The following is an 18799-nucleotide window of genomic DNA, read 5'->3' on the forward strand; positions in this document are numbered from 1 at the left end:
AGAAGGGTAGCAGGGGTAATCCAGGGAATTATAGACCTGTGAGCTTGACGTCAGTGGTAGGCAAACTGTTGGAGAAGATACTGAGGGATAGGATCTATTCACATCTGGAAGAAAATAGACTTATCAGTGATAGGCAGCATGGTTTTGTGCAGGGAAGGTCATGTCTTACAAACCTAATAGAATTCTTTGAGGAAGTGACAAAGTTAATTGATGAGGGAAGGGCTGTAGATGTTGTATACATGGACTTTAGTAAGGCGTTTGATAAGGTTTCCCATGGCAGGTTGATGGAAAAAGTGAAGTCGTATGGGGTTCAGGGTGTACTAGCTAGATGGATAAAGAACTGCCTGGGCACCAGGAAACAGAGAGTAGTGGTGGAAGGGAGTGTCTCAAAATGGAGAAGGGTGACTAGTGGTGTTCCACAGGGATCCGTGCTCGGACCACTGTTGTTTGTGATCTACATAAATGACCTGGAAGGAGGTATAGGTGGTCTGATTAGCCAGTTTGCAGATGATACTAAGATTGGTGGAGTTGCAGATAGTGAGGAGGACTGTCAGAGAATACAACAAAATGTAGATAGATTGGAGAGTTGGGCAGAGAAATGGCAGATGGAGTTCAATTGCAGGCAAATGCGAGGTGATGCATTTTGGAAGATCAAATTCAAGAGCGGACTATATGGTCAATGGAAGGGTCTTGGGGAAAATTGATGTGCAGAGAGATCTGGGAGTTCAGGTCCATTGTACCCTGAAGGTGGCAACGCAGGTTGATAGAGTGGTCAAGAAGGCATACAGCATGCTTGCCTTCATCGGACAGGGTATTGAGTACAAGAGTTGGCAGGTCATGTTACAGTTGTATAGGACTTTGGTTCGGCCACATTTGGAATACTGTGTGCAGTTCTGGTCGCCACATTACCAGAAGGACGTGGATGCCTTGGAGAGGGTGCAGAGGAGGTTCACCAGGATGTTGCCTGGTATGGAGGGTGCTAGCTATGAAGAAAGGTTGAGTAGATTAGGATTGTTTTCGTTGGAAAGACGGAGGTTGAGGGGGGACCTGATTGAGGTCTACAAAATTATGAGAGGTATGGACAGGGTGGATAGCAACAAGCTTTTTCCAAGAGTGGGGATGTCAGTTACAAGGGGTCACGATTTCAAGGTGAGGGGGGGAAAGTTTAAGGGAGACGTGCGTGGAAAGTTTTTTACGCAGAGGGTGGTGGGTGCCTGGAACGTTTTACCAGCGGAGGTGGTAGAGGCGGGCACGATAGCATCATTTAAGAAGCATCTAGGCAGGTATATGAATGGGCGGGAATAGAGGGAGGTAGACCTTGGAAAATAGGAGACAGGTTTAGATAAAGGATCTGGATCGGCGCAGGCTGGGAGGGCCGAAGGGCCTGTTCCTGTGCTGTAATTTTCTTTGATTAAGCATCTATCTCAGCTTTGAACATAATTAAGAACCCAGCCGCTTTAGCTCTCTGCTGTAAAGAATTCCACAGATTCACTACGCTCTGAGAAGAAATTCTTCCTCCTCTCTGTCTTAAATGGGCAACCCCTTACTCTGAGATCATGCCCTTTGGTCCTGGGCTTTCCCACAAGGGGAAACCACCTCTCAGCACCTACCCTCCTGAGAATCCTACATGTCTGAACAAGGTCGCCTCTCATTCTCCTAAACTCCAAATGTGTACAGGCGGCAATGCAGTGGGCGAGACGCGAGATGCTGACAATTGAGGCGGTGCCGGGTGTTGTGGGCGGGGCCGCAATGGGTGTGGGCGGAACGCGAGATGCTGACAGTTGAGGCGTAGCCGCGTGCTGAGGGCGGGATAGTTGCTCGCGCAACTGAACAGTTATTGCCGACGGTGCTTTAGGGAAAAATGCCCGTTGTGTCGAAGGGGGATGGGATGAGGGGTTTGACTGTTTTTATATCGGACATTAGAAACTGTGAGTACGCCCCTCCCCCGCACTCCCAAGATAAACACGCACACACCACTACCCAGGTTAAACACCGCTCCCACCCGTGATGAACACCCAGGAAACCCCCCCCCCCCCCCCGGATAAACACCCTTCAACCCACCCGGGATGAACACCTCTCCCTCTATCCCCCGGGGTAAACATCTCCCCCAGCCACCATCTGAGATACCCCCCACCCCCGTCCACCCACCTGGGATAAACCCATTCCCTCCCACCTGGAACTCTTCCCCCCCCCCCCCCCCCCCCCCCCATCTGAGATCAACACCCCCCTTTCGACCCAGGATAAACAACCCCCCTCCCAAACGAAAAAATCGCCCCCCGCCACTCCCCCCAGGATAAGCACACCCTACATCATCTGGGATAAACATCATCATCCCCCAACCAGGGATAAACACACCCACTCTCCACCCGGAAAAATAACCACCCCCCTCCAGCACGGATAAACTACCCCCCCCATTCCTGACTAGCACTCCTCAGGATAAACACCCCGACACTGACACCCCACTGGGATAAACACCCCCAGAATTCCATTCCTACCCTCGCCCCGAGTCCACCAATGCCACCAGACCCACTCCCTCAAAATGGGTGAAGCACCCTCTCACCTGGGGTAAACACCCTTATCCCCTCTTCCCCCCCCCCCCCCCCCCCAGGTAAACATCTTCCCCCACCCCATTTTCCTCAGGTAAACAAACTTCATAATCACTGCAGAAGCAACTATTATTCCATGCCATGGTAACCCCCCCCCTCCCCCTTCCGGGACAAACATCCTCCACACGCTCACCGGAGTAAATGTCCCCCCATAGTGTGAACACCCTCTGGAGAAAGCGTGAGCTAATGCTTTGGGGGAAAGCTAGCAAGGCAAAGAAATATGCAATAAATGGTTGAGTATTGAGAAGTGCAAGCGGTTGCGGTGAGCGGTCACATACAAGGCGGCTCCCATTCAGTAACGCGCTTTTGGCCCTTGTCACCCAATTTATGGCTGTAATTTTAAAAAAACGAAGCCACTTTGTACTTACCGGCCTCTCCTCCGATACGGAACGTCTGCAGAGGGTAAAAAGAGGCAGAAGATTTGTAGAAGCTCCACATCTGATATGACAGCACCTCGTGGTGAGGGGGAAAAACATGGTGGAGCCCTTGAATCCTCGACGTCTACTCTGGAGCCAACAGAGAATTTGATGGAATTCCTTGTAAGGGGGTTCCGTAAACAAAAGCAGTTGATTGTGGGTGTTTCTAGAGCAATTGAAGCGGTGGCTCCCCTTTGGTTAACTGCAGAGGGTGGAGCAGGATGGAGGCACGAAGATCCATGAGATGGAAGCAGTGCTCTCGGATCACAGTGATCCAACTACCTCTTTGGAGGCTGAGGTTAAGTTGATGGCGGAGACCCAAAAGTGCGAAGGCTGAAGACCAGGAGAACGTAGGGTGGGGAAGGGGTCTTTGCCATCCCTCTTGAGGTGGACCGGGCCCACTGGTCACTATGACAGAAACTGAAATCCACCATGGGCAGTCATAGTCCGCCTTCATAGATTTCTCGATAAAGAGCGAATCTAGAAATGGGCGAATGCCACAAAGGAAAGCACGACACTGGGACGGAACTGGTAAAGTGAAGAACTGGGTTCAACAAGGCCAAGGCGGTGCTTTACAAAAGAGAGATACGATTCGGAATGGTATACTCAGCTCGACTGTGGGTCATGTTTAAAAACAAGGACCATTACTTCAATACGCCGGAGGAGGCAAATGACTTTGTGAGGAGGACTGAACTAGGAGAGATTTGACTGTGGTTATGGGATGTTTTCTTGAGTTTTTCGAATTTCGCATGTTTGTACATATAGTTCCTGTTACTGTTTGTGCTTTAGCTATTTGGGGTTCCGTATTCTTCTTCTCGCACATGATAGATTGAGTAGTTTGTTTGGTCAATTAGGGGTGTGGACTCTATTTATTATTTTGGCGTATGTGTATTTTTGGTTTGGATGAATGACTGGGATAATTGGGTGTCTGGCTCTTTCTGGTTGGGATTTCCCTTTGTTTTTTTTCTTTTGGACTTGCTGGACAAGGGCCACCTGGCTAGTGGTTTTGCTAGTTAATGGAAACAAAGTGGGGGTGGGGGCTGTGGCTAGATGCTTGGGGTGGGACAGGTTTCTGTTTTGTTTGTTGGGTGTGGTATGGGTTTAGGTTGGTTGGATTTTCTGTGTTGGGGTGGGAGGGGTAGCAAATGGGTGCCTGTTTGACTTGGGAGGAATCGTTAACAGATGTTTGGAAGAGTGCGGGAGAAGTGGGGGTGTTGGGTGGACAGCCAGGGGGCGGTTGAAAGTGAGGGGGTTGCAATAAAGTGCTGATGACGAGGGTCTTAATGTATGAGGCGACGTAGGGGTGGTGGCGGCATCCATCTTGGGTGGACCTGGATTCAAGGTATGTTGGAGCCCAGTTGGAGGTCCTCGCAGAGGCGATATGGCTGACTCTATTAGAGGGAGAGTTCGAAGCCCCCCAATTAGGTTGGTGAAATGGAATGTTAGGGGATTTAATGTTCCAGTTAAAAGGTCTTGGGTGTTTACTCATTTGAGGACTTTAAATGCAGAGGTAGTCTTGCAGGAGACACATGTGGGTGGGGCACGTATTCCACTTAAATTTTGATTCAAGGTCGAGTGGAGTTCCGATCTTGATCAATAAGAGGATGGCATTTAAGACGACTAGAATTTTGAAAGACCCCAGGGGATAATGCAGATTTTATCAAAAGAGTATTGGCAGCCATCCCTGATCTGGACTCACACCAGTTGATTATGGGGGGAGATTTCAATTGTGTATCAGACCCGAGGATGGAAAGGTTAAGTCCCAGGTCTCTGGTTACTTCTGGGAGGGCAAGAGAGTTGGCTCTGTTCATGGAGCAGATGGATCCATGGAGATTTAGTCACCCAAAGGAGGGGGAGTTTTCCTTCTCTCACGTGCACTGGGTCGACTCCAGAATAGATTTATTCATAGTGGGAAAGGTGTTGATCCCGGGGGTGGTGGGAGATGGGTACTCGGTCAGAGTAATGTCGGATGATGCTCCAGGCTATGTGGATGTGCAATTGGAGAAGGGCCGAGCCCAGAACCCACCATGGAGGTTGGGCACGTTACTCCTGGCAGATAATGGGTTGTGTGAAAGGGTGGCTTCGGCCATAGGGAATTAGGCAGATTCCAACCAGAATGGGGAGCTCTTGTCTTCCATGTTCTGGGAAGCGTTGAAGGCAATGATCAGAGGTGAAATAACATTGTACAGGGCCCACAATGTTAAGGCTGGCAGGGCTGAAAGGTTGGTAGACTTAATCTTGGAGATGCACTGGCAGTACTCCACGGCCCCTATGACAGAGTTGTTGGCAGAGAAAAAGAGGCTACAAATGATGTTTGAGCATGAATCGACGGAGAATGCGGAGAGCCAGCTTCACCGTTTGCGAGGGACATTTTATGAATAAGGGTATAAAGCCAGTCGATTATTGGCTCACCAATTGAGATGGCAGGCAGCCACACGGGAAATAGCTCAGGTTAAAGACGAGGGGGTAGATGAGGGGGTACTGATCCGGATAAAATTAATGGAGCTTTTGAGGTTTCTTATTGCGGGCGATACAAGTCTGAACAGCCAGAGGATGGCTCAGAGGTGGAAGGATTTTTGGGAAGATTGAACTTCCCAGTGGTAGAAAGGGTGAAGAAGGAGGGGCTGGAGACACCGTTGGGGTTGGAGGAAGTTATAGCCTATTGGTTCCATGCAATCGGAGAAAACACCAAGTGAGGATGGTTTTCCGGCCAAATTTTACAAACTGTTCACAGCCTTGTTAGCACTCCACGTACTGGTAATGTTCAACGATTCTCTGCTGAGGGTGGACAGTGAGAGATGGTGATGGCTAGTACCAGGGGACATTGCTTTAAATTGAGGGGAGATAGATATAGGACAGATGTCAGAGGTAGGTTCTTTACTCCAAAACTAGTAATGTCCTGCCTGCAACAGTAGTGGACTCGCCAACATTAAGGGCATTTAAATGGTCATTGGATACACATGGATGATAATGGAATAGTGTCGATCATAGAATTTACAGTGCAGAAGGAGGCCAAACACTGACGTGAAAATACTAGCTCAGGTTCTGGCAGAATGTTTGGAGGGGTGCCTACCAGAGTGATCTCTCAGGACCAGACAGGGTTTGTCAGGGGCCGACAGTTGTCATCCAACATCAGGAGGTTTTTGAATGTGGTCATGTCGCCCTCTGGAGCAGAGGTAATCATCTCTATGGATACGGAGAAGGCCTTTGACCGTGTGGACTTGAGCTACCTCTTCGAGGTCTTGGGGCAATTTGGATTTGGTCCTACTATTATTTCCTGGATGAAACTGCTATATAATGGACCAATGCTGTGAGCTCAGGATATTTTCAATACAAAGCACGAGACAGGGATGCCTGCAGTCTCCACTATTGTTCACGCTAGTGATTGAACCATTGGCCATTGAATTTAGATCATTAAAGGAATGGAAAGGTATTGAGAGGGGGGAGGGGGTGAGAAACAAAGAGTGTCTCTTTACGCAGACAATTTGTCGTACGTTTATGGTCCTCACAGGTATGGGAGAAATTATGGAACTGTTGAAAAAATTTGATTCTTTTCAGGGTATAGATTGAATGTGAGCAAGAGCGAGATGTTCCCTGTAAATTTCCTGGGGGAGGAGACAGATCTGGGGAGGCTGCCTTTTAAGCTGGCCAAGACACAGTTTAGGTATTTAGGGATTGAGGTGGCGCACACTTGGACACTGTTGCATGAACTGAATTTGACCAGTCTGTTGGAAGAGTTGAAGGGGGTCCTGAGGATGTGGGATGCCCTCCCACCAACCTTGGCTGGTGGAGTACAAACGGTCAAAATAAACGTTTTACCGAGGTTTCCATTTGTTTTTCCAGAGTCTTCCGATCTTCCTCCCTAAATCTTTTTTTCTCTAGGGTTGATAGATTAATCTCTGCCTTTGTTTGGGCAGGGAAAACTCATGGGTTAGAGTTTTCCTGCAGAGAGGGCGACAATCAGGTGGGTTGGCGCGACCAAGCCTGATGCTCTATTACTGGGCGGCAAACATTGGGAAAGTGCGAAGATGGTTTGAGGAGCCTGGTGAAGGGTGGGGTCGGATGGATGAGGCCTCTTGTGTGCGTTACGGCCCCTCTTCCATTCTCTCCGGCCAAACCCTCAATGAGCCCTATGGTAGTGGCATCTTTAAGAATTTAGAATCTGTTTAGATAGCATTTTGGACTGGGAACATGTCTTTATTGTCACCAATCTGTGGGAATCATAAGTTTGCATACTCAACTGGACGCAATATGCAGGATACTGAGGAGGAGGAGTTGAGAGGTTCAAGGATTTATTTGTGTAAAGTCGGTTGCGAGTCTGAAGGAGAAATTTCAACTCCCGATGGTGAGTACATTCAGGTATTTGCAGGTGAGGAACTTTATTCATAAAGAGTTGCCCTCGTTACCCTACTTGCTGAGACACAAGCTGATAGATAGGATGATATCGTGGGATGCAATGGGGCAAGGGAAGATCTCCGAAAAATGTGAGTGGTTGCTGGAGACAGGAAAATGATCACCAGAAGAGGTGAGGGGGAAGTGGGAATAAGAGTTGGGCCTGGAGCTGGAGGGATAATCTTTATTGTCACAAGTAGGCTTACACACTGCAATAAAGTTACTGTGAAAAGCCCCTAGTCGCCACATTCAGACGCCTGTACGGGTACACAGAGGGAGAATTCAGAATGTCCAAATTACCTAACAGCATGTCTTTTGGGACTTGTGAGAAGAAACTGGAGCACCCGGAGGAAAACCACGCAGACACGGGGAAAAGGTGCAGACAGTGGGAGAAGGTGCAGACAGTGACCCAAGCCGGGAATCGAACCTGGGACCCTGGTGCTGTGAAGCAACAGTACTAACCACTGTGCTACCGTGGTGTGAAGTGAGATCATGCATAGAGTGAACTTCTCCTTCCCCTGCGCTAGGTTGAGCCTGATACAATTTAAAGTGGTACATAGAGTGCACTTAATTAAGATGCTATTGAGTGGGTTCTTCCCTGAGGTGGAGGACAGGTGTGAGCGTTGTTCAGGGGGGCCTGCAAATATCACTCACACATGTTCTGGTCCTGCCCCACGTTAGTTGGGTTCTGGGTCTCATTTTTTGAGATCATGTTAGAGTTTGTTGGGGTCAGACTGGAGCCATATCCGCTGTTGGCGATCTTTGTGGTGTCAGACTCCTCGGAGCTCCTTGTGGGAGGTGGGGGGAGAGGGGAGGCTGATGTCTTGGTCTTTGCCTCCTTCGTGGATCGGAGGCGAGTTCTGCTTGGATGGAGGTCAGCAGTGCCACCCAGGGCCTCGGCATGGTTGCATGAACTGGCAGAATTCTTGCAATTGGGAAAAATTAAATATACCCTGTGAGGGTCGGAAAAAAGGTTCTTTTCCAGGTGGATGCCGTTCATCCATTTCTTTAAGGAACTGTTTGTGGCCAGAAGTTAGGGTGATGGGATGGGAGGGTTAGGAGGTGGGGGGGGGGTGATAAGGGAGGGAGGACAGTGGCTGAGGGGGGGGGGGGGGTAGGGGATTTAGGGTTGTTGCTGTTACTTTGTTAAAATAAAAATGACAAGCTGTTTGTATGATATAATTAAGCCTTTGTATGGAAGAATGAAATAATGTTCAGAATAAAGTATACTTAAAAAAAAGAGAAGTGCAGAGTAAAAGAGGCAGCTTGGACATAAATCTGCTCTGCACCCTAATTAGCGTCAATACATATTTCCCATAGTGGTGGTCAGACAGGAAGATAAGATGGTCAAGAAGGCATAGTGAATACCTGTCCTTATTAGCTGAGGTAAAGAATATAAAAACTGGACATTTATAAATGTTTTTTATTGGATTTTTGAACAGAGTATATTTTGCTGTTATGTACACAGGCTATGATATATATATATATATATATAAGTAGGCATCCGTTTGTGCCGGCGAGGCACTTCTGAAGGAATATTTATGCTGAAATTGTATAAAACACTACTAAACCGCAGTTGGAGTAGTGTGTGCCGTTATGGTCACCGCACTATAGGAAATATGTGATGACACATATTCCTAGTTCAAGATTCTCTTAAGATTAACATGTAGGTTCAGTCGGCAGTAAGGAAGGCAGATGCAATGTTAGCATTCATGTCGCGAGGACTAGAATACAAGAGCAAGGATGTACTTCTGAGGCTGTATAAGACTCTGGTAAGAACCTATTTGGAGTATTGTGAGCAGTTTTGGACCCCATATCTAAGGAAGGATGTACTGACCTTGGAAGGGGTCCAGAGGAGGTTCCCAAGAATGACCCCTGGAATGAAGAACTTGTCGTATGAGGAACAGTTGAGAACTCTGGTTTTGTCATCGTTGGGGTTTAGTAGGATGAGAGGGGATCTTATTGAAATTTAGAGGATACTGAGAGGCCCAGACAGAGTGGACGTAGAGAGGATATTTCCACTAGTAGGGAAAACTAGAACCTGAGGGCTCAGCCTCAGACTGAAGGATGATCCTTTAAAACAGAGATGAGGAGGAATTTCTTTAGCCGGAGGGTGGTAAATCTGTGGAACTCTTTCCCACAGAAGGCTGTGGAGGCCAAATCACTGAGTGTCAATACGACAGAGATCAATAGGTTCTTGATTAATAAGGGAATCGGGTTAAGGGGAGAAGGCAGGAGAATGGGGATGAGAAACACATCAGCCATGATTTAATGTTGGAGGAGACTCGATTAGCCGAATGGCCTAATTCTGCTCCTATGTCTTATGGTTTTATGGACACTAGAGAGGGTACAGAATAGATTCATGAGGATGTTACCAGGACTGGAGAATTTGAAATCTGAGCAAAGGTTGGATAGGCTGGTGTTGTTTCCTTTGGAACTGAGACTGAGGGGAGATTTAATTGAAGTGTAGAAACTGATAGGAGCTAAAACAGTGTGGATAGGAAGTCCCTAGTCCCCTTGGTTAAGGTTACCTCAACTCGGGTAACTGGTCGGAGATTTAGAGGTGATTTGAGGAGGGATTATTTCAACAAAAGCATGAAGAGGATTTGGAATTCATTGCCTGGAAGTGTGGTAGAGACAGAAACCCTGGTATTGAAGGTTCTTGAGATGCTTTTGAAATACCGTGCAGGATATCACGGCAGAAGTTCCTTAGGATAGTGTCCGAGGCTCAACCATCTTCAGCTGTTTCATCAGTAATCTTCCTTCCATCAGAAGGTCAGATATGGGGATGTTCGCTGATGACTGCTCAGTGTTCAGCCCCATTTGCGACCCCTCAGATACTTAAGCAGTCCATGCCCAAATTCAGGATGACCTGGGCAATATCCACGCTTGAATTGACAAATGGCAAGTAAAATTCACGCCAGGCAAGTGCCAGGCATTGGCCATCTCCAATAAGAAAGAATCTAACCATAGCCTCTTGACATTCAATGGTATTAACATCACTGAATCCCCCACTATCAACGTCCTGGAGGGGTCACCAATGACCAGGAACTGAACTGGACTAGCCATATAAATACTGTGGCTGCAAGAGCAGGACAGATGCTAGGAATCCTGTGGCGAGTAGCTTACCCCCTGACTCCCCAAAGTCTGTCCACCATCTGCAAGGCACAAGTTAGGAATATAATGGAATATTCTCCACCTGCCTGAATGAGTGCAGCTCCAACAACACTCAAGAGGCTCACCACCATCCAGGACAAAGCAGCCCGTTTGATTGCTAGATGGTCCACAAACAGTGGCAGCAGTGTGTAACATCTACAAGACGCACTGCAGAAACTCACAAAGCCTCCTTGGCAGCACCCTCCAAACCCACGACCACTACCGTCTGGGAGGACAAGAGCAGCAGATACCTGGGAATGCCACTACCTGGGAGCTCCCTCCAAGTCACTCACCTTCCTGACTTGGAAATATATCATTGTTCCCTCAATGTTGCTGGGTCAAAATCCTGGAACTATCCCCCCTAACAGCACTGTGGGTGTATCTATATCTCAAAGCCTGCAGCAATTCAAGCTGGCAGCTCACCACCACCTTTTCAAAGGCAATTAGGAATACACAATAAATATTGGCCTAGCCAGCAACGCTGGCATCCCATGAGTGAAAAGAAAAACCCTACAAGCCAAAGGACGAAGAGGTGGAAAGCGAGATTAAGCTGGAGAGCTCCTTGTAGTCCTGTGTGAAACTGATGGGCTGAATGACCTTCTTCCATACTGTCAATTTGTATAATCAGGATTAGTTTTTGCCTGCCTCCCACGCTCCACCAATTATGAATTACATCACACAGCCGAATTGCATTCTGACTTAAACATGTCATGTTGGAACCCAAGAGGTTCAAAGTCGCACTCTATTACTGTAATTCAGCAAACTGATCTTTGGCAGGGCATTAGCAATATCACTAATACTTGAGCAGAGTTGACAGCAGATTCTTTGATCTTGTTGGTGCTCGTGATTTGTCTTTCACATGAGTCCCTGATAGGGAGACACTGGCAGATTTTCCCACAGAATGTTTTGTTTTCTGGACAGCTGGAAGTTCATTCCACTATATATGAGTAGTGGGAGCAGCAGGGTGTAACAGGATGGACAAGATAATTGAAGGTTGATGATTATCCCTCTTTCTAGTCACAGGCAATGTCACCTGTATATATATATATATATATATATATACAGTACATAAAATTCAGTAAAATTATTTTTGTTTTTGAGTTTTATTGTATAAGTTCTCCTTGGCCAACAAATATTTATCCTTGTATTCCTCCATACAGGCAAAAGCAAAGAAGCAGAAATAAAGCGAATCAATAAAGAATTGGCAAATATCCGTTCCAAATTTAAAGGTAAGGATCGAGCCTGGAGGGTATAGGAGTCTTGTGATTATAAGCTGGATCAATAACTTACAAGGCCAAGAGTTCAAATTCAGCATCCAGACAAAAATAACGAGGAAAGCTGCAGTTATTATCGGCAGTTATTGTTATCTTGGATTGTCAAGAACTGAAAGTACTGAAACCAAGTTACCTCTCATCAGGCTGAGCCACAATGGTTCTGGCCCCTCATCACGTGGGTGTTGCTCAGAACCCTCTGTGGTGATTTTAAAGTTGTATTTAAAAATAATTACTGAAAAGGGATGTTGTAAACACCACTGGTAACACACTACGCGTATTACGGTACTGCCACTGTATTACAGGTAACATGGTAAATCCCAGCCTGCTGGCTTGTCCCACCAGGCGACGTATAAAAGTGTATGCTCTCCTGCGCTGCTCCCATTCTGGTTCCAGCTGCAGGAGGCTCTATATCTTGTGCAATAAAGCCTCAATAGTTTCACCATTTTTGTCTCGTGGTTATTGATGGTGCATCAATTTATTGCACAAGATTTTTCGAGATGAACGTCTTAATCAAGCCTGATTGCCTGGAGCTGAAGCCTCACGCAGCCGATGCCACGTCCACCTTCAAGCACTAGTTAGCCTGCTTTGAAGGATACCTTGGAGCAGCCACTGAAGCATTCTCAGACCCCCAGAAGCTCCAGATCCTCTACTCACGGGTGAGCCCACAAGTTTTTCCCCTCATCTGGATGTGCCCACCTACACAGAAGCAATGGCGATAATAAAAGGACGGTACATCAAGGCTGCCAATCAGGTGGATGCCGGGCACCTAGCCACGAGACGGCAACTCCCGGGGGAGTCTCAGGATGATTTCTTGCGGGCTCTACGGATACTCGGTGGGAACTGTAATTGCCAGGCAGTGTCCGCAGTCCAACACACCGAACTACTAATCAGAGACGCTTATGACACGAGCATTAAGTCTAATTACGTTTGCCAGCGGTTATTGGAAGGGGGTACGCTCGACCTTACAGGGACTGTGCAGCTTGCCAACTCCCGAGAAGTGGCCTCCCGCAATCTGGAGGCCTACACCTCCGACCACACGACACCCTCATGGGCATCGTGGGCCCCACCATCTGCCGACTTGGGTACACCGCAAGCCTGCACCGCGCGGCAGCCAGCCAACTCTGGAGGGCCCAAATGTTATTTCTGTAGCCAGAGCAAACATCAGGCAGCACTGCCCGGCGCGGAGCGCGACATGCAACGGGTGTGGAAAGAAGGGCCACTTTGTCTCCGTTTGCCAGGCCCGATTGGTCGCTGCCGTTTCCAGGCCCAGCATTGCTACACCCCGCACGTGCGATCCAGGGGCGCTGTCGTCATCTCCGCCACCCACCACGTGCAGCTCGTGGGCTCCACCATCTTGGATGTCGCCTGCCATCTGTGCCATGTGGCCGCCGCCATCTTCGGCGCCATCTTGGACCGTGCCTCAGGACCCCTGCCTGCCCGGCCGTCCACGGCCCGCCAATACCTCCGCCACCGCTGATCAGCCCAGCATCTCCCAGCATCTTCCACAGCTCGCCTCCATCACCCTCGATCAGTCTCAGCTCGCGACCTCTACGATGACTGTGAAGATCAACGGGCACGAGACGACCTGCCTCTTTGACTCCAGGAGCAGAGAGAGTTTCATCCACCCTGCTACGGAAGTCCACCTCCGGGGTCTCACTCCCAACCTGGCTGACAGTTCCTGGGCCCGTCCTCGTACAGAAGCATGTGAGGAGTCACAAATCGGATTCCCTGGTCGAGAAAGTCCACCTCCTCCATGCAAACCCACAGTACGCCTACGTGGCACACCCCGACGGGCGACAGGACAGTCTCCCTCTGGGACCTGGCACCCGCTGGGTCCCCACCCACAACCGTCACCACCCCAGACCTGGTACCGTCCCCTCCCCCTCTGATTGGCTCCCTCGCCTCTGCGCCGCCCACCCTCTCACCAGCGAACCTCACCGCGGCCCCCACCCCAGGCTGAGCCACAATGGTTCTGGCCCCTCATCACGTGGGTGTTGCTCAGAACCCTCTGTGGTGATTTTAAAGTTGTATTTAAAAATAATTACTGAAAAGGGATGTTGTAAACACCACTGGTAACACACTACGCGTATTACGGTACTACCACTGTATTACAGGTAACATGGTAAATCCCAGCCTGCTGGCTTCTCCCAGCAGGCGACGTATAAAAGTGTATGCTCTCCTGCGCTGCTCCCATTCTGGTTCCAGCTGCAGGAGGCTCTATATCTTGTGCAATAAAGCCTCAATAGTTTTACCATTTTCGTCTCATGGTTATTGATGGTGCATCAAGGTAAAATTCAAAACTTTTCATTTGCACTCATCAGGACACTTGGTAAGTGAGTGCATCCATAAGGAAAGTGTACACAAGGTAGAGTTAATGAGGGAATCCAGAGAGCAGTGTACACAAGACAAAGTTAGTGAGGAGTTCCAGAGCGAGAGTGTCCATAAGGCAGATTAGTGAGTGCACCCATAAAGAAAGTATACACAGGATTGAGTCAATGAGGGAATCCAGGGGACAGTATACATGAGACAAAGTTAGTGAGGAGACCCAGAGTGCACAAGATAGAGTGAACGAGAGAATCCAGAGGGCAGTGTACACAAGACAAGGTTCGTTGGGTGATCCAAGGGGACAGTGTACACGAGACAAAGTGAGGAGATCCAGAGGGGCAGTGTACACAAGACACTTAATGGAGGATTCCAGAGGGTCAGTGTACATGAGACAGAGTCAGTGAGGATATGTAGGGGGCCGTGTAATGAGGTTGTGAAGTGAGCCGGAGGCACACTGTACACAAGATGAAATGAAATGAAAATTGCTTATTGTCACGAGTAGGCTTCAATTAAGTTACTGTGAAAAGCCCCTAGTCGCCACATTCCGGCACCTGTTCGGAGAGTCTGGTACAGGAATTGAACCGTGCTTCTGGCCTGCCTGGGTCTGCTTTAAAAGCCAGCGATTTAGCCCAGTGTGCTAAACCTGCCCGTGTTATTGAGGGGATCCCACGGATAGTGTACCTGTAGAATTTCTGAATTTGGCTTTGTACATGCCAGTATTCTGAAGACCATCCTGTACTGATATGTGGAGTAAGATAAACCTTGTAGAATGTAAAAGTCATGGTGCCCTTGCTGTGGGCCAGCTGGTGTAAAGCATTATTAGAATTCAGCTTCTTCCTCTTTTTAAATCTCTCTCTCTCTCTCTCTCTCTCTCTCTCTCTCTCTCTCTCTCTCTCTCTCTCTCTTCCCCCCCCCCCCCCCCCCCAAACCTTCCTCCGCAACAATTCTTTGATTCATTTAGCCCCTTTGAACCATAAGTTGTTATCTTTGATTCCACTGGGGAAAGTTGGAATTTTTTTGCACTACAATTCTGCAGTAATAAAAGTGGTGCACCTTACCCAGCCTGCCCTCGAGATCTCTCTAAACCTGGAAAACCAGCGTGCCATATGTTCTGATGAGAAATTTCGGTGGATGTAGTGGATGTGCTGAAGCAAAATTATTTCCCCAGGCACAGTTTGAACTAAAATGAGATTCAAGCACTTGTTGGTGCCCAGTGCTAATACTTGTTAAAGTTACAATTCCTCTCGAGAATTCAGGTAAACCTAGGATTACGGTCACCCAAAGTCACATTCACAAATACCGCTTCAGGAATTATTGTGTCTTGTATGTCTGCCTGTCATGGGTTTCAAATGATGTAGAATGTAGGAAGGGAAGACATGAATGAAAAATGAAACTTTGGAACTGAAGGAAGGTGGGAGTCCTGCCCTCTAAATTATCCCTGACTCTCGACTGAAGAGTGGGAGCCCCTGCACTCTAATCTATCCCTGATTTTCTACAGAGTGGGGATCACAGCCCTCTAATCTCCCCTGTCCTTCTACAGAGTGGGGGTCCTGCCCTCTAACCTATCCGTGACTTTCTACAGAGCGTGGGTACACACCCTCTAACCTATCTCTGACTTTCTACAAAGCGGAGGTTCCCACACTCTCCTATCCCTGACTTTCTACAGAGTGGGTGTCCCCATCCTTTAACTTTTCCCTGACTTTGTACAAAGTGGAGATTCCCCACTCTCTAACTTTCTACTTTGCTCCACTTGCTCCTCCCCACTTTTTCAACAGCAATGAACCTAGCTGTAGTTTTCTGTGGCTTGCTGTAACACTGACTGTAACAAGGACTATATTAACAGTAGGTATATTTAACTAGTTGTGCAGTTGGAAGAAACACTTGCGCTGTGCCTGAAGTCCCCGGGGGATATCTGACACACTCCCAGCCCCTGGATCTAGAGGTGAAGGCTTCATCACGTAGTGACATGACAGACTACATCCTGCCTGAATGAAATGTAACAGTGTATGCAGTGAAAACTGTATACAAATGTAAGAAGGTATTCAACAGTGCGCAAAGGTTTGTGTGAATAGTGAAACACAGATTGGGCTCTTACAACTTGGTGCATAGTCCATTGTAAGTACTCCACCCCCTTCTTTGAACATGCAGTGGGTGGGAACGACAGAGAAGACAAAACAAAACAATGTTCTCCAGTCCAAACAGTCTGTGTGGGTACAGAATCCCGATATCATATGTTGGGCCTGCCTATACACCCAGAGCATGTGATAACACTAACAGGTGGAGGGGAGTCTGTTCTGTGGCCTGTGACTATTTTTCTGGACTCATGCACACTTTGTGTACATGTGTTGTACAGACATGGGACCTGTCGCTTTGCACTCTGATGATGTCTCCATGAACGTGGTGTAAGGGGTCTGTAGTTGAGGCAAGATGAGTTGTAGAATAAGCTGCCAGTGATGGTTCTGATTCTTGCAAGAGGTAACGGCGATTGCGTATGCACTGATTGTAGTTGGAAGCTACCAGATTTAGCTGCTGAGTTGCAGGGCCTTGCTGTTGACCACAGCCAACTGGTAATGGCCACGTGTGGTCTGGATCCAGACTGTTTGGCTTGGTGCTAGAGGGCTAAGCCTTTGAACATGTCGATTGAAATGCACCTTGTTGAGCAGTCTGTGTTGCAACAGTGCATCTTATACCTTAGATTCAAGTTTGGGCTGGAACAGAGCCTTGGCAGTGGAAATTATGCACCTGGGGAAAATGTCTGTGTGGCTGAGGGCAGACCCTGTCAGGCAAAATAACGCAGCATAGTAATCAGTATATTCCCGTGCACATTTTTCCAAGAGGTGTTTGGCTGAGTGTACCGCTCTTTCTACTGGCCTGTTTAAGTGTGGGTGGAGGGAGCTGCTTTTGATGTGCATGAAGTCTCAGATGCTTGCAAAATTCTGAAACTCCTCAGAGACAACTTGGAGCATTGTCTGTCATGATTCGCTGCTGGATGCCATGTGTGGCAAAGTGTTTCTTAGCTTGGTGGTCACTGAACTGCTGGTTGCGTTCAGAAGGTAGTTGAGTTTGAGCCACCCAGAATATGAGTCAATGAGGAACAAGTGATGTTTATCATTCCACTGAAAAATACCAGCCGCTGTGAACACCCACTGGAAGTCTGGGGCCTCATACAGATGTAGTGGTTCTTTTGCTTGGTGTGGCTTTAGTGCATTACAAGGTGAGCATCTTGAGACTTCCCTGTCTATATTAGCGTACATAGAGGGCAGTAAAGCTATTCTTTGGCCCAGACTTTAGTCGCTTCCAGCCCAGGGTGCCCTTGGTGCAGCTGCTGGGTGTAGTACTGCTGGAAGAACAACAAATCATTGACCACACAGGATTCGGCCATCTAGTATGGTTAGTTCTTTTCTGAAGACAAACAATATGCAGAGTTCATGCGGAAGATTCTGATCAACCTTTTGTTATTATGTCATACAATCGTACGCATTTAAAGCCTGCTTAAGCTCCTGAATATGACGAAAAGACAACATTTCGATTTGCATTATGTGATCGATCTGGTCCATAGTGGGTAGGAAAGACTCTCGAGAGGGAATGAGCAAGATAGCGTTCCTTTACGCTTTTGTATACGACGCTGATTTTATAACGCTATAACTTTAACACCATGTGTTGCAGCTGTGCAGACGCAGTGTGGGGATGCTTCTTCAGTATGGTTATGAATGGTTGTGGCCTGTTTCAATGGTTCCGGGACGACCGTGTATGAAATCGTAAAATTTCTGACATGCAAGAACTAAGGTAAGGAGTTCTTTCTCTATTTGTACATAATGAGCCTGTGTCAGGGAGTGCCCTTGAGGCAAAGGTCTTCCCCATTTTGTGTGCATGCTGCACCGAGTCCATGCAAGGAGGCATCTGCTGCGATTTGGACAGGTGCCTGATATTGTCATCAATGTATTGTGGTATCAGTGGGGTTTCTAATGCTCGTTTGAGCCTGTTGAATGATGCTGTGTCGTGTTCTTTCTAACATCATTCAACGTCCTGAAGGAGGAGTTGACAAAGTGGCGCAATGACCTCATTATAACATGGAATGAATTTGGGGAGATAGTTTGTCATGCCCAGAAAACAATGTAGAGCATGCTTGTCCAAAGGAATGTCCATTTGTTGTGTGGCTGCAGTCTTGTTGGATCAGGTTTCATGCCAATAACTGAGTAATTGGTCTACATATGAAACCTGACCTACCCTGAATCTGCATTTTGCAGGGTTGAGCTTCAATTGAGGTCCCTGACTTTGTCCAGGACACTGCGAAGACGTGCATCATGTTCTTGCACGCTATGACCCTAAATCAGGATGTTATCGACTATGATATCCCAAGCTTGATCTGCATAGAGTTACTCAGTGCACCGCTGGAAGACTTCACTGCCAGGGGAGATATAATACCGTTTAGGCAGAAAATAGTATCTGTCCACCAGAGACATGAAAGTCAGCTTTGAAGATGCCAAACCTAACGGGATCTACCAAATTCGAAATTGCATCAAGCAGGCTGGATACCTTCACTTGTGGTCTGATATCTGCTGCTCCATTGTCTTCATGGGTTATGTGGTCTGAGTAATGCTTTGTTCAGATGTACTTGGTGGATGCATAT

General features: G+C 47.8%; 1 protein-coding gene across 12 annotated transcripts in view; it reads left to right on the plus strand.

Moving 5' to 3' along the window:
• Nucleotides 1-1789: 1789 nt before the first annotated feature.
• Nucleotides 1790-18799, plus strand: part of LOC119971578 (AP-2 complex subunit alpha-2-like) — a 527190-nt gene continuing 510180 nt past the window's right edge. For 7 of the 12 annotated variants that reach the window (XM_038807336.1, XM_038807340.1, XM_038807338.1 and 4 more), the window contains exons 1-2: nt 6042-7367; nt 11731-11799. In XM_038807336.1, the coding sequence (XP_038663264.1) occupies nt 7214-7367; nt 11731-11799 (223 nt within the window). In that variant the 5' untranslated portion in view covers nt 6042-7213. Of the gene's footprint in view, nt 1929-6041; nt 7368-11730; nt 11800-17835; nt 17956-18799 lie in introns of those variants that run through there. The other 5 variants (XM_038807342.1, XM_038807344.1, XM_038807337.1 and 2 more) reach the window with 4 other exon arrangements.

This window comes from Scyliorhinus canicula, chromosome 9 (genome assembly GCF_902713615.1).
Source record: "Scyliorhinus canicula chromosome 9, sScyCan1.1, whole genome shotgun sequence".
NCBI classification, from domain to species: domain Eukaryota; kingdom Metazoa; phylum Chordata; class Chondrichthyes; order Carcharhiniformes; family Scyliorhinidae; genus Scyliorhinus; species Scyliorhinus canicula.